At 44.5% G+C, this 12,763-nt stretch overlaps 1 protein-coding gene across 3 annotated transcripts in view; it reads right to left on the reverse strand.

Moving 5' to 3' along the window:
• The window catches only part of SH3PXD2A (SH3 and PX domains 2A), a 264,890-nt gene that overhangs the window by 136,728 nt on the left and 115,399 nt on the right, over positions 1-12,763 (reverse strand). For all 3 annotated transcript variants that reach the window (XM_074593122.1, XM_074593123.1, XM_074593121.1), the window contains exon 5: positions 7,337-7,428. In XM_074593122.1, coding sequence (XP_074449223.1) covers positions 7,337-7,428 — 92 coding nt within the window. The remainder of the gene's footprint in view (positions 1-7,336; positions 7,429-12,763) is intronic.

Raw genomic sequence — 12,763 nt, forward strand, 5'->3', positions numbered from 1 at the left:
CATTTCAAAATACCTCTTCAGTCCCAACTCTTCTACAGAGAAAAAAAAAAAAAATTGTCTTGAATTTGTGCTCATAAACTGTAAACTTACATTAGCCCTGACACTACTGTCGTGTTTGGTCCCAGCAAGGCAGTGTTCAGTGCCACCACTGAAGCAGCAACGTGCCAGCAAGGTTGTGATCTTGGTCACATTCTGATAGATTTCGGATAAGTCTGGTTATTCTTAACCCATCCTGTGCCCGTGACAGCATGCCACTTTTAAACCCTGCCACATGCTCATAACCAATCCAGGCAAAAGCTATTTCTGTACACTTGGCTGCCGGTGCCGTCAGTACATTAAACTATCTTTGCTCCTCTCAGCCCCGTGTCCTTTCACAGTCAGACCTACAAAGCACGAGCAAACCCAAATGTGATATTCAAGGCAAGGAATAAAAGCTCTTACTGTATGGTGACAGCAGTAATGTATGCTATTTCAACTGCCAGTCTTCTACGTCTTTTTTTTTGTGGTTGCTGAACTTATTTCATTTAATGTGCGTTCTGTTTTCCCCCAGGTTTAGTGTTTTATATTTCTCTACATATAATACATACATTTTTAATTTTCTGGATGAGTTGCAAAAAGATTCAAAGCTTCTCTCAAGAAGGCTGCATTATTTGCTGTTATCACCAACGCTGAAGCCAGTAGCAAATTTCAGTATCCTCCATTTGATATTCCAGCCCAAATCATTTACATGTTGCAAACAAAAGGGAAAGTTCCATGTGAAACTAAAGAAGAGGATGAGTTACTTCTTTTTTTCCCATTTCTAGAGTTTCCTCCATCCCTCTATTGGCTTAGTTTATTTAACATAACAGTCTCCAAGCGAGACCTTCCCAAAGATCATGATAATACGCACTGATGAAAGGCAGCGTACGCTGTCAGGGTATCTAGAGCCCCATCTGACAACGACTGGGTCCCAGAGACCGAGCTCCAGCTCTCCGGGTCAGAGGGGGCACAACTGGGAATCAGCCACACTTCACTCCTCGATTTCTGGGGCACAAGGCTGCCTGACCTCTCAGCCGCAGATCTACTACAGTCCCACACTACGGGCAGGATACTGGAAAGCACTTCTGCGATTCAGAAGCCAAGAAACCATTTTCACAACAAATTTAGGTGCTGAGGCTAAATATTTCTACATAAATACAGCCCTAAAACAGGTACCTTTGAAAAACTAAACACAGGTGCGCTACTTAACTCAGATGCTCAAAGAGCTGTGGTACCTAATTCCCACTGACATCAATGAGAGCTGGATGACTAATTAGGAGCTGCCAAGCAAGGCTCTTGGCAAACTCAGTCCTAACAGGTTATTGCATCCTTAGCTACCTAAATCTCAGTGAAGGTGATTAAGCCATTCTTTGAAAATATTAACTTTTTCTTCCCTTCAGAACAGTGGGTCTTCACTGCCTCATCCTGCCACCAGCTTTGTTCAGACCTTTTCCTGCTGTGTTTTGCAATTTACTTCCCAGCTGATAAATCACAGAAAAAATAAATCTTCCATCTTTTTCTGATTTTGCATTTCTTAGGGAAATTAATTTCCATTCTGCATCTGCCAAGTGGAATGAATTTCCCTAATAAAATGCATGCATTGAGCAGTCAGAATACCACTGCCAAGTGCAGACTGTAACATCGACTGTCATAAAATGGTGCTGACCACATTCCTAAATGATGCGAAAATTACCGTCCTGTAATAAAGAGCAACCACAAAAAAAGAAGGACAGCTTTTCTCATGGCATATCTGCTCAGAGACCCAGCTATCAAATGGATTGGGGAACAATTCTAAAGGGATGAAATACAGAGAAATATAAGGGAAGAAATATAAGGGAAGAAATATAAGGGATGAAATAGAAGAGAAATTATTTGCATAATATCAAACAAATCAGAATAAATACAGATATTTTAGATATGAAGAAATTTCTTCCTTTACCAATAGGTATTGTTATTACAGGGCAGATGATAGCACATTTGGGGAACAGAAATAGTCATATGTAAACACAGTCATGCTTATGGATGGAGAAAAGCATATTGGGGAACTGTGCTTTAGCACTGGTAGACTCATAAACTACAGCATGTTTCCTTAACACGGTCACTGCATTACCCTGGCAACTTCTTTCCTTAACAGAAATCCATAGTATGCGAAGAATAAAGGGAGAATCCAGCTTCCATTTCACAGTGACTGCCTGGCATCTGAGTATCCGAGTGTTATACCAGTATTTACATGATAAAACTCATGGCTACAGACCACAATAAAGCCTTTCTGTTCTTCAGTAAAGGCACCTTCAGCATTAAGTCCAATTTCTGCATCAAACCTCATACTGTTGTGTCGTATACGTAATAAGTTCCCAAGTGTTCGTGGATTTGCATATTGTTTGAGAATTGCTTTATGATTCCTGCAGGAAAAATATTCTCAGACATTGAACATTGCTTTAAATTCAGTTGTTAATATTATTAGTGGTGGTTTAAACAGAAATCTCGTTTGAGTCTGCATGCATTTCTGCAGGGGGAGTATTGGAGAACTGAATCCTTGGCGCTTGGTCTGCTTTTTAGGCTGGATCCAGACTCAGAAAGAAAAAGCGAACTCCACATGAGTGGTCTGGCCGGGATAACCTAACTGCAAAAAAAGCCTGAAAAGCAGTGGACCATATGCAATGTCTAATTGATTAATCCTACTCTTTGGGTATTTCTGTTATTTCTAGTAAAAAAGAATCATTAAAAAAATGCTTTCTGAGATTTTGTTTGTTGACTATGAGCCCTGGCCTGACCTCAGCCTTGAATTTAAATCCCCAGTAGAAGTCTGAAATTAATCCATCTCTGGCTTAGTTATCAGTAATTGTAATTATTAACAGAAGTATCCAGTAAATGAATGGCTTTCAGTGACATGGTGTTTTAACTTAAAATAATGGAAAAATAAAAATGCACTTCCTTCTTACCTTACAGTATCTTTTCCCATCGCAGTGCAGGATCTGGTCCTTACATGGGCATGGTTAAAGACACAAGCCCAGCCATTTGCCTATATACATATGCATTTGCTCAAACACTAAAATTGCACATATTACAAACATAAGGAGTTGGAAACTGCTCCCGTTGTACCAGAATTTATGGTTTGAAGCTTGCTTTCTCTGCAGCTAATCAGTGGAGTGGAGTGAGAGCAGCAGAAGCAGCTGCCCTGGGAACACCGGCACTGGAGTTCCAAACCCTGCCTTGTACATCAATGCTCCCAACGCGTGCCGGTTCTCGTGCAAAAGACATGCTTTCACCACGTGAAATGGTCCAAGAGAGCTCCCAGACTATCTCATGGAATGATTTAATGTCCTCCTACGGTTTCTCCCAAGCAGCATGAAGGAACTGTGTTCAGTTCTGGGCCCCTCTGTACAAGAGGGACATTGAAGTGCTGGAGCGTGTCCAGAGGAGAGCTACCAGGCTGGTGAGGGGTCTGGAGACCAGGTCATATGAGGAGAGGCTGAGGGAGCTGGGCATGTTTAGCTTGGAGAAGAGGAGGCTGAGGGGAGACCTCATTGCCCTCTACAGCTACCTGAAAGGAGGTTGGAGGGAGGTGGGTGTTGGCCTCTTCTCCCAAGTGAATAATGACAGGACCAGAGGAAATGGTCTGAAGTTGCGGCAGGGGAGGTTTAGAGTCGATATTAGGAAGAATTACTTTACTGAAAGAGTGGTCAGGCACTGGAACAGCCTGCCCAGGGAGGTGGTCGAGTCACCATCCCTAGAGGTATTTAAGAAACGTCTAGATTTGGCACTTCAGGGCATGCTCTAGTGGCAGAGATTATAGGTTGTTTGGTTGGATTCAATGATCTTAAGGGTCCTTTCCAACCATGAAGATTCTGTGATTCTGTGAAACCTGCTGTTTGGGAGCAATCTGACCTGGAGTTAGCTCCACCAGCAGGAGCAGACTCAGAGGAGACCGTCAGCCAGTTCAAACACTGTGATTTCTTGTGACATCTCTCCAGCTATCTGCCTGTAAGCTGCTGTACACGGAAGAGTTTTAATGGGGCTGAGTGGAATACCTTCTGCCTATTGTCACAGGACGCAAAAGCCTGGACCATCACCAAAACAGGAAACAGAAAACCTAAGCTGCGAATCCAACCGAACAAATTGGCCAGACTGTAACAGTGTTGGGAAAGCCCAGCTTTTATTATAGCTGGACTGCTTGCTGCTCAGCACTACGGGCAGTTGGAGCACAGCAGCAGTAGGAAACGACCCTGTAGAGAGCAGCCTGCAAGCCAAACACAGCATAACCTGGAGAGGACAGTACGCAGAAGCAGGGAGGAGGCAAGGGCAGGGCAGATGAAGAGTTATAAGGAAGAAGCTGGGACCACATTCAAAAAAGTGCCTAGGGGACTACAGGGAAATGTTGGTTTCTTTTAGGACGATAGGAACAACAGTGACGGGTACAGCTTCGCAGCTGAATTACTGCAGTAATACATGAATTGCTGCATGTGCATCATCGCGACTTATGGCTCAGCAATTAAGGGCATGAATACCTCTCCACACATTCCAGCTGTGAGACTCAGCAATTACGGACATGGATACCTGTCTGCAATTCCAGCTGTGAGGTAAATCACACTTTTTTGTGACTGCTCCCTTGAAGTTTAAGCTTCCATGTTTTTCTGGCTGCGAGCACGTGCTCAGTCACTGCTCTGCTGACACGCAATAACTCAATGGACTCTCTGGGTTCAACTACTCAAACGCCTGTGGGATTAGGGCTACACTCCTCAAAATTATTTAAATAAATTCTAAGCCAGGTTTTGTCTTATAAGGCTGAGCTGCTGCAGAAAAACAAAGCAGGGGTCACAAAATTAAAGACCATCTCCTTGTGCACAGAGGGAAGACATGAAGGTGGCACAAGCCACCCTTGGTGGCTGAGTCCCTCACTTGGCAATATTTGCTCTGCTTTAACCCAGCCAGTTGAATGCCATGTCTATGCTGATATATCAATATGTGAACCACCTCTGCACTGAGGGCTAAAAGAAGAAGCTGAAGAAAAAGATAAAATAATTAGGGTAGTCTAGATGCCGCCCCCAGGCTACACCCTTACCACCCCCAGTGAGATGAATGGATCACGTGGTACAGGGAAGACTGAATTCAAAGGGCTTGGGCACCACTGGCTCACTGTTTCTGGAGGGGCTTGGCAGAGTAGCAAAGTGAGGGAATAAATTGGGGTTTTTCTCTCGCAATTGTGCTCCTTCCTGCAGTGACTGCTGAGGCTGAGAATCACCCTGGAGGTGTCCTCCTTCCCCAAGACCCTACACAGTGGTCCAGTGAGCCCCAGATCTCCTCCCTTCCCCCTCAGTTCACAGAAGAAAAACACTACGATGTTTCCATTGGCTTTAACATCATCTTTTTGTAGAGACTAATCTTCAGTTTCAACAATACATCTTTTGTGAAGCACTCCCAGCAGAAACCTTAGACACCTTCCCTAAGATCTGTTTGCTTACAGAAGACGAGGTAGGATTTGTTTAAACCCAGCTAGATTAATGTCTTGCAGACATTAGTGAAGTGAGATTTAATCAGGTTATTGCTCTACATTTTCCAGGGAAATAAATCACACTTATTACTAGGTTGGAATAAGATGCAAAGCTTGGGCTGAGAAAATTTAGTCTTTTTTGTTTTTCCAGGGGAGAGCGAATGGATAACTTGAAAGTTGCTGCAAGGCTGTAGAACGGGGAGCTCGGCAAAAGGCCCTCAACAACTTGTAGGAGGAAAAATGGAAGGAGAGCCATGACTAATGTCAGCCGAGGGGTGGGCCTTGGTCCACATTCCCTGCCTTGTGGAGGGGTCCAATCCTGACTCTATTTTACTCCGCTCTAACACTGTAGGGTCTGTATCAAGTACAGAAAGCAGACAAGAGCCTCAAACAGCATTTCAAGTAGACACCCAAAGTCCATTTGTGAACTCTCCCATAACCCTGGGGACCTCACTCCTCTTCTGGGTGTCTGTTTCTGCCTGGTATGTGGGGATGTCTCCTTGCATCACAGGGGTGTTGTAGGATCAAGCAACCTTTGCAAACCTTCCTACAGACCCTAAGTAGAAACTGTGATGGTCAGCAGGTCTCAGAGCGTAGGCATATCCTGCTGCAATGGCTTCTAATTTTGCAATATGTGTTTAACAATGAAAATGCAACTGCATTTATTCACCCCGGACAGTTTTCTAAAACAAGGATGGCTAGAAAAAAAAATAAAATAGCAGCTCTTTTTTCAGACCTTTGATTTAAAAACTGCTCTTTTTCTCGTTCAAAAACCAAAAAGACTTCGCTCTCAGCTACGCTAGCAGTGTTTTCTTTAGTACAAATGCTAATATGTCCCCTTGTATAAAACCAGGTATATGCAAGAGACTAAGTTTGAGAAATCAAACTGCAAAGGTCCTCTCGTCTACACCAGCATGGGAACAGACAGCTGAAGCCAATACAAATCTTTCTGCTAACTACAGGTTAGCATGCGCTGAACCGCCCAAACCCCAAAAGCTTTATATCCACTTCCCCTTACCCAATGGGCTGTGCAAACACTGGAGAAAGCAAATTACAGTAACACAGCCTGCAATCAAGTTTCAAATCGTGCAACAAAGCAGCACAAAACACAATGGGACCAAGTAAAAATCTTATTGTGGAGCACAATAAAATATATCCTGTTCAGTATGAAGGAGAAAAGGAAACATCAGATGAGGCAGCACAGTTGCTTGTAAATACCATCCTGCCAACGCTTTCCCTGGATAAATTAGTCCTCTGAACCCTGACTGCATCAGCATGAATCAGCCTGCCTGCTCCAAGGTAAAGGCTGTGATTCTGTGTTCAATGGGAACTCTTTTCCCAGCCTTTTCTTGGCTTCCTGCTCAGAAAGAATAGACTCTCCAGAGACAATTTTGGATCTGGACCACAATCTTGCTCCCTTCAGATAACTAAGTATCTCTGGGCAGGAGTACATTTAAAGAAGCAGCTGGTAATTATGAGCCAAGTGCTTACTGGCAGGATTTCCCCCTGCTGCTGAGCCAATGCTTTTGGGAACTAAATGACTCCTTGGTGATAATTATCAGGTAAAACCCACAAGCCAGGGGAGGTTCCCTCATCAGAACCATCAGCAAGAAACAATGCAAAGGTGGGTGGAGGATGGCGGAAAATTGTGTCTGAGGGTTGCTTGACTCCCTTGTCCTCCACGCACCAGACATGGTTGTACGTAATTGTTGGGCATTTTCTAGGTAGTGTTTGAAAGCTACAAAATGTGTTCCCACACCTACAGCAGTAATAAAACCAAATGAGCTTTTCCTTCCAGCTAATCAAAAAGAACTGAGAAGCACTTACTCTTTTGGAGGGTTAAGGTCTTCTGGGCGAGCCTCGAAGAACCTGAAGACTTCATCACACTGTGAAATGTGAGGAGGAAGACGAACCAGCGCCTGCAAAAGAAAAGAGGGAGGGAGAAGCACTTAGAAATGTCAAGTTCAAAACACGGCCTCAAACACCTAAACTAACAAGGAAGAGGAGGCAAAACAGTCCTGGTAGGGGGAAGAGAATACAAAAGGAAAGCATCACACCTAGCTACTTACTTGAGAAGAAGGGAAACAACATGTCTTGACTGCTAATGTCAAGTAGGATCCAATGAATTTAGACAAGCAACGGTACCCAGTCGCCAATGTAACTTTTTTGCCATGTGTACAAGAGCAGAATTTGGTCCACGTGTGCAAAACCATAAAACTGAGTAGACAAGTGATCTGTGGTTGGGACAGTGTCCGTGACACGTGTTTGCATAGCACCTCAAACAACGTGGTTAGGGCTTATGGGTTCTATGTGAATGCACACAAATTCAAGCAGAGAAAATCTACAGACTCAACACCCACTAATACAACAGATTAATGTGCTTCACTTCATTAGGCTTTCCGTTAAGCACTGTCAACAGAAAAAGCAGAGTTTGCTAAAAAAACCCCAAAGAACCACACAAAAATTTGCTCCTAAATTGACAGGAAAAGAAGTTTGATTAACTGGAAAAAAAACAGGCAGCGAGGCTATTTCTGCATGAAGAAGGTCTCGCTGCAACGCATCTTGGCTAACAACATCCATATGCTCTGCAAGGCAGAGGTGCGCAGCGCTTGTCACATTCAGCAATAGTTAAGTACAATTCGGGAAGCAACCACATTATGTTGAAGTGTACTGGAAAGCGGGACTTCAAACCAATGAGGCAAGCACACAAGGCAGAAACGTGCTATGAATTTGCTGTTCAGACTCTAGAGCTTGGCAGTGCCAAAAGAGGCCAAAAAGCCGTCTCCAGCCCACAGAGATGAGACAGCAGCTGTAAGTGACATGACCCTGAGATTGCCTCTGGAAATGACCAGCAGGAGAGGAAAAGAGGCTGGAGTTTACCTCCTCCTGTGCTAAGTTACATTGAAAATAGGCCACAGGATAAATATAGACCAAGCTTCTTAGAGGTGCTGTAAACCTGTTTGACAAAATGAGATTGTCTGGCTCTTCTGCTAGTTGAAAGTAGGACAAACAATCTTGAAAGATGGATGAAAAACTGCACCAGAGCTAAATGAAGGTGCATTAGGGCGAACTGGTTATACTAACCCATGAGACATCTCATTGATCTTGGTCAGACACACCAGAAGGCCTAGCCAAAGCATGAAGGCAGAACAGGGCAGTTGGTTATCCTCACGGCTGTTTTTAACCAAGCTTTAGAAGCAGCCAGACTTGTTTCCAAGACCACTCCTGCTCGGGGATGTGAAGAAAAACAGCTGAAAAATGAAAAAATCCTGGTCTGAAACTGCAGGTCTCCAGTATTACATGATGGGGTCTTGTTTGAGGTGGCCTGAAATTCAAAGCTGAGTGCTTCCAGACCTACAGCTCTCCTTTTTCTGGTGGAGGGATGTTATAAAAACACAAGGAAAATCAGTTTGATATCAGCAGGCCTGTGAAGAATGAGGAACCGGCCTTTTGTCATGTACAACTGCACTACAGAACAGAAAAATACCTTGCAATAAGGAAGCAGCATCAGATACTGAAGCCTGGCAATAGCCCAGCAGGTCCGAGTGCCGGGGCATGTGCACAGAACGCTGCTGGCTGCTGCACTAATACAGGATGAAACTTAACAAGTGGAAAACTCAAGTGCTTTATTTTGAATGGAGGATGCCCTCGTCCCCAGCGCTGTCCACTCAGTCTTGCCGTCCTGCCTGAAAGCGTAACAAAGGTGTAAACTGTCTGCCTTTATTCCTAGTGTGCATAAACACACGCATCCAGCTGGCAAATCAAGACTAACACTGGGAAGTCAGGAACTGCCAGGGAAGGGAAACAATTATGGCATGTTGAAGGAGAAGAAGAAACGCCTCGTCAGAACAGGCTAACAAAGACACATTAGAGCATGTTTTATTCTGCTGCACCTCAAGCAGGAGACAGACTTACGCAGAGGAGCAACACTGTCTAACCAACAGGGGATGAGGCTGAGATTTAGTGAGGCTCTATTACTAATGCCCTTCTTGGTTTGGGCAGGTTACTTAACCTCTTTCCATCAAATTCAGCAGGGACATATCTTCAGTTACCCATTTACAATGCTGGCCAATAACACTTAGCTAATCCGCAGAAAGGTTACGAGGCTCAGATATTGAATATCTACAGTGTGTTTTGAAATCTCAAAGGGCTTGATCTTAGGCAGTCAATGGGGCAAGAGCAAGAACTGCAAATGGTACGTATCATTACTAGAGAAACACAAATACCCAAGTTATACTTATCACAGGGCGTCCTGGACACGAGATGCCTTCCCAAAGAGTCACCGCTTCCCTACAGGTCGCAGGTGTTCACCCTTCCCAAAATACAGGCTACAGATGTCAATACTGAGGTGGAAAACAGAGTAGGTTTTCAGTGATGGAGGAGTACAAATCCTACCAAGCTGCCTTGGACATTTGTGTTCCTAAATCTTTAGAAGCTTCAGGAAATCTGACTACACTGAGTCAGCGATCCCCTGCCTGGAAATTTCCAGGAGCACCGTGGTCCGGTTGGGCTGAAGGGGGGCAATTTAAAAGCACCTCCATGACTCCAGGCTTTCGCAGGCAGTGGATAAAAATCAGCCAAAGCCATTTCCACACCCGGTCATCCACCTTCCCACCCTACGGACACGGTAGCCCTGGAGCAGGGCAGGCTCTCCTCCTTCTGAGTCACCTCCCAAAGTATTGCAATTTTCAGCCCAGTGCATGGAGGTGAAAGGAAATCCACATGGCAGTAACTTGCCATTACCTGTTTTTTGGGGAGCTCAGGTGTAAGTCTGCAGCCAGACAATTTTTACTTGTTTTTGTTAAGGAACAAAACCTTAAGAAGGGGTAAGAAATGCTAAAAAAGGGTAAGAAAGTGCAAACAAGGGTGTAAAACCAGGCAGAGTCGGTCTATTGATTTTGGACAGTGGCAGGGAGCAGCAATGCTTTTTTGAGAAACAAACGTCTCTTCAGCAAACACACAACATCCACCCAGGAGCCAGCCAAGTCCAATGTGATTCCAGCAAGTGAACAAAAAGTGCATTGAGGAGATGAGGGACACGGCTGTCATTCTGCAAGGGGAAACTGTGAGTTTCTGGCATTTCCAGCAAGATAGTCTCAGGGCAGAGCTGCAAGCGCCTGAAGGAAAGACTGCAGGGTCAAGGAAATGAGGGTAAAGAAAAAGAGGAAAACAGATGGTGAAAGGATGGAAAGTACAGGGAAGTGACATTCTTCCTGGGATTTGGAAACCAGAGGCAAATGCACACAGCTACAAACAGGAGGCATCCAGAAACAGCAAGGAATTTGAACAGGAAAGGTGAGAGATAAAAAGTGCCAGCGAGCAGAATTCAGCCTTGCACAACCGCCGAGCATTATCAGTAATAGCATGTTTCCTCGCTCGGCATGCAAAGGCAGACGTGCACTGCTCAGACCTCACACACTCCTCAGGAGGTATGCTTTTATGTGTTATTTCAGCCTGTAACGATGTCTGTCTCTCTATATTACAGGTTTCAGACAGTCTTGCAGAGCGGATGATTCAGAAGGCTATTAGAAAAGCTGTAACGTCAGGCAGGGCGTGAGCAAGCAGCCCTTGGCACTGGGGATGGCCGGCTACTCACGCAGCACCAGTCCACCTGCGGGCAGGCTGCTGCACGCCGCACACCACATCCGAAGCAAACAGAGCACCAGGCACAGGCAGGGCTTCATGGCTTAAGGTTACATGAACTGCAGACGGCTCTGAGGGACTATATTAAAGCTCAAAGGCTTCACAAAATACATGCACGCGGGTATAAAACCATGCAGGTACTTGTAAGGATGCGCTGAGTGCTGTGTGTTGCATTTATGCAGACACATTTATAAAAACAGATGCACAGACATGTATATGTAGAGATACACAGCATGCGCGTAGGTGTGTATGTATATATATGCACAGAACGATATTCACCCCACTGAAGTTTATATGTCTAAAATGGGAGACTGGTCACACTTGCCTATCAACTTGTATAATCGCTAGAGAAAAAGGCCACTCTGTCTACCCCACCATGGACATCGAGCTCTGCGTGGGGTGAATCACTGGCTGTCTCTTGCCACAGCCCATTGAGGGAGTTCAGATATGCTGCTCCTTGATCCCTAATGTCCAGCGGGGATAATCCCAGCTCTGCACACAAATACACAGAGACAGCTGACAGTACCGCATGGTTATGACTCCCTGACTTTTCATATTAACTATCCTGCTCTCAATTTTAATTAAGGTTGATCATTAGTGCCAGACATTTGGGAATGGCAATGAGTCCAGCGAGGGGGAAGGTGCAATTAAAATAGTTCAGTTCTCAGAACAGAGACATAAATTGTTTCACCTACGTGAAAACACTTTCCATTTCTGTTTTGTTGAGAGCCTCAATAACTCCAAGTCTGAACCCAAAGCACTGAAGTGTGGAGGTCTCATGGCAAACACTGAATGTCAGACAGAGACATGGATAAAGAGTACATGGTGGTGATTCAGACTGGAGAAGAAGTAGGGAGGTACGGTAATAAATAAAGAGTTGAGGGAAGGAGGGAAAGAGGGTGCAGAGTTTTGGAAGTAACTGGGACACAGTTCTGGGCCTCTGACATGGAAGGACCGTAAGGCAATGGAAAGCGAGGCTCTACTCCAGGTGCTGAGGTCCATTGCAAATAATTAACTCTCATTACTGAAGCTGGTCTAAACCCACCAGGATTCTGAAACGTAGATTAAAAAATGACAAAGTCTGAAAGTTTTTCACTTAAACTCTTTCATTCTTGACTAGGACTAACTATTACTTCATCTTCAATCAGCACTAGGTTGTACAATGGATAGAGACAGAAATGTCTGTGTATCTGTCTTGACAGGTTCAAGAATTAAGCCTTGAAAGAGATGCAGGACTGAGAGACCAAGAGGGAGGTAATTAAGTTTTTGAAGTGTGGTGTCTCACACTGTGAACATTAATAAAAAAATGACCAATATTTCCTGGCACTGATGTGACTCGCTCGTCTATTTTTTATGTAGGTGGCGTGCATTTGAGTTCTCAAGTCTCACTATGGAAAAGCCTGTAAGCTTCTACTTAAATCCACCTCCAGTCGGGACAGTATGAAGGCATGAGACAAATTCAGGTAATTGTTTATGACAATGTGACTTCACATCTTAAGACCTTCCCTGCCCAAAGATGCTTCCCTCAATTAGGTCCAACATGCACAAATATGCAAGTCTGCAAATGCTGGCCTGAGTCTTCCCAGTGGTCTGTGTGAAGAGAGAGCGGTG

The sequence above is a fragment of the Larus michahellis genome, chromosome 6, assembly GCF_964199755.1.
Source record: "Larus michahellis chromosome 6, bLarMic1.1, whole genome shotgun sequence".
NCBI classification, from domain to species: domain Eukaryota; kingdom Metazoa; phylum Chordata; class Aves; order Charadriiformes; family Laridae; genus Larus; species Larus michahellis.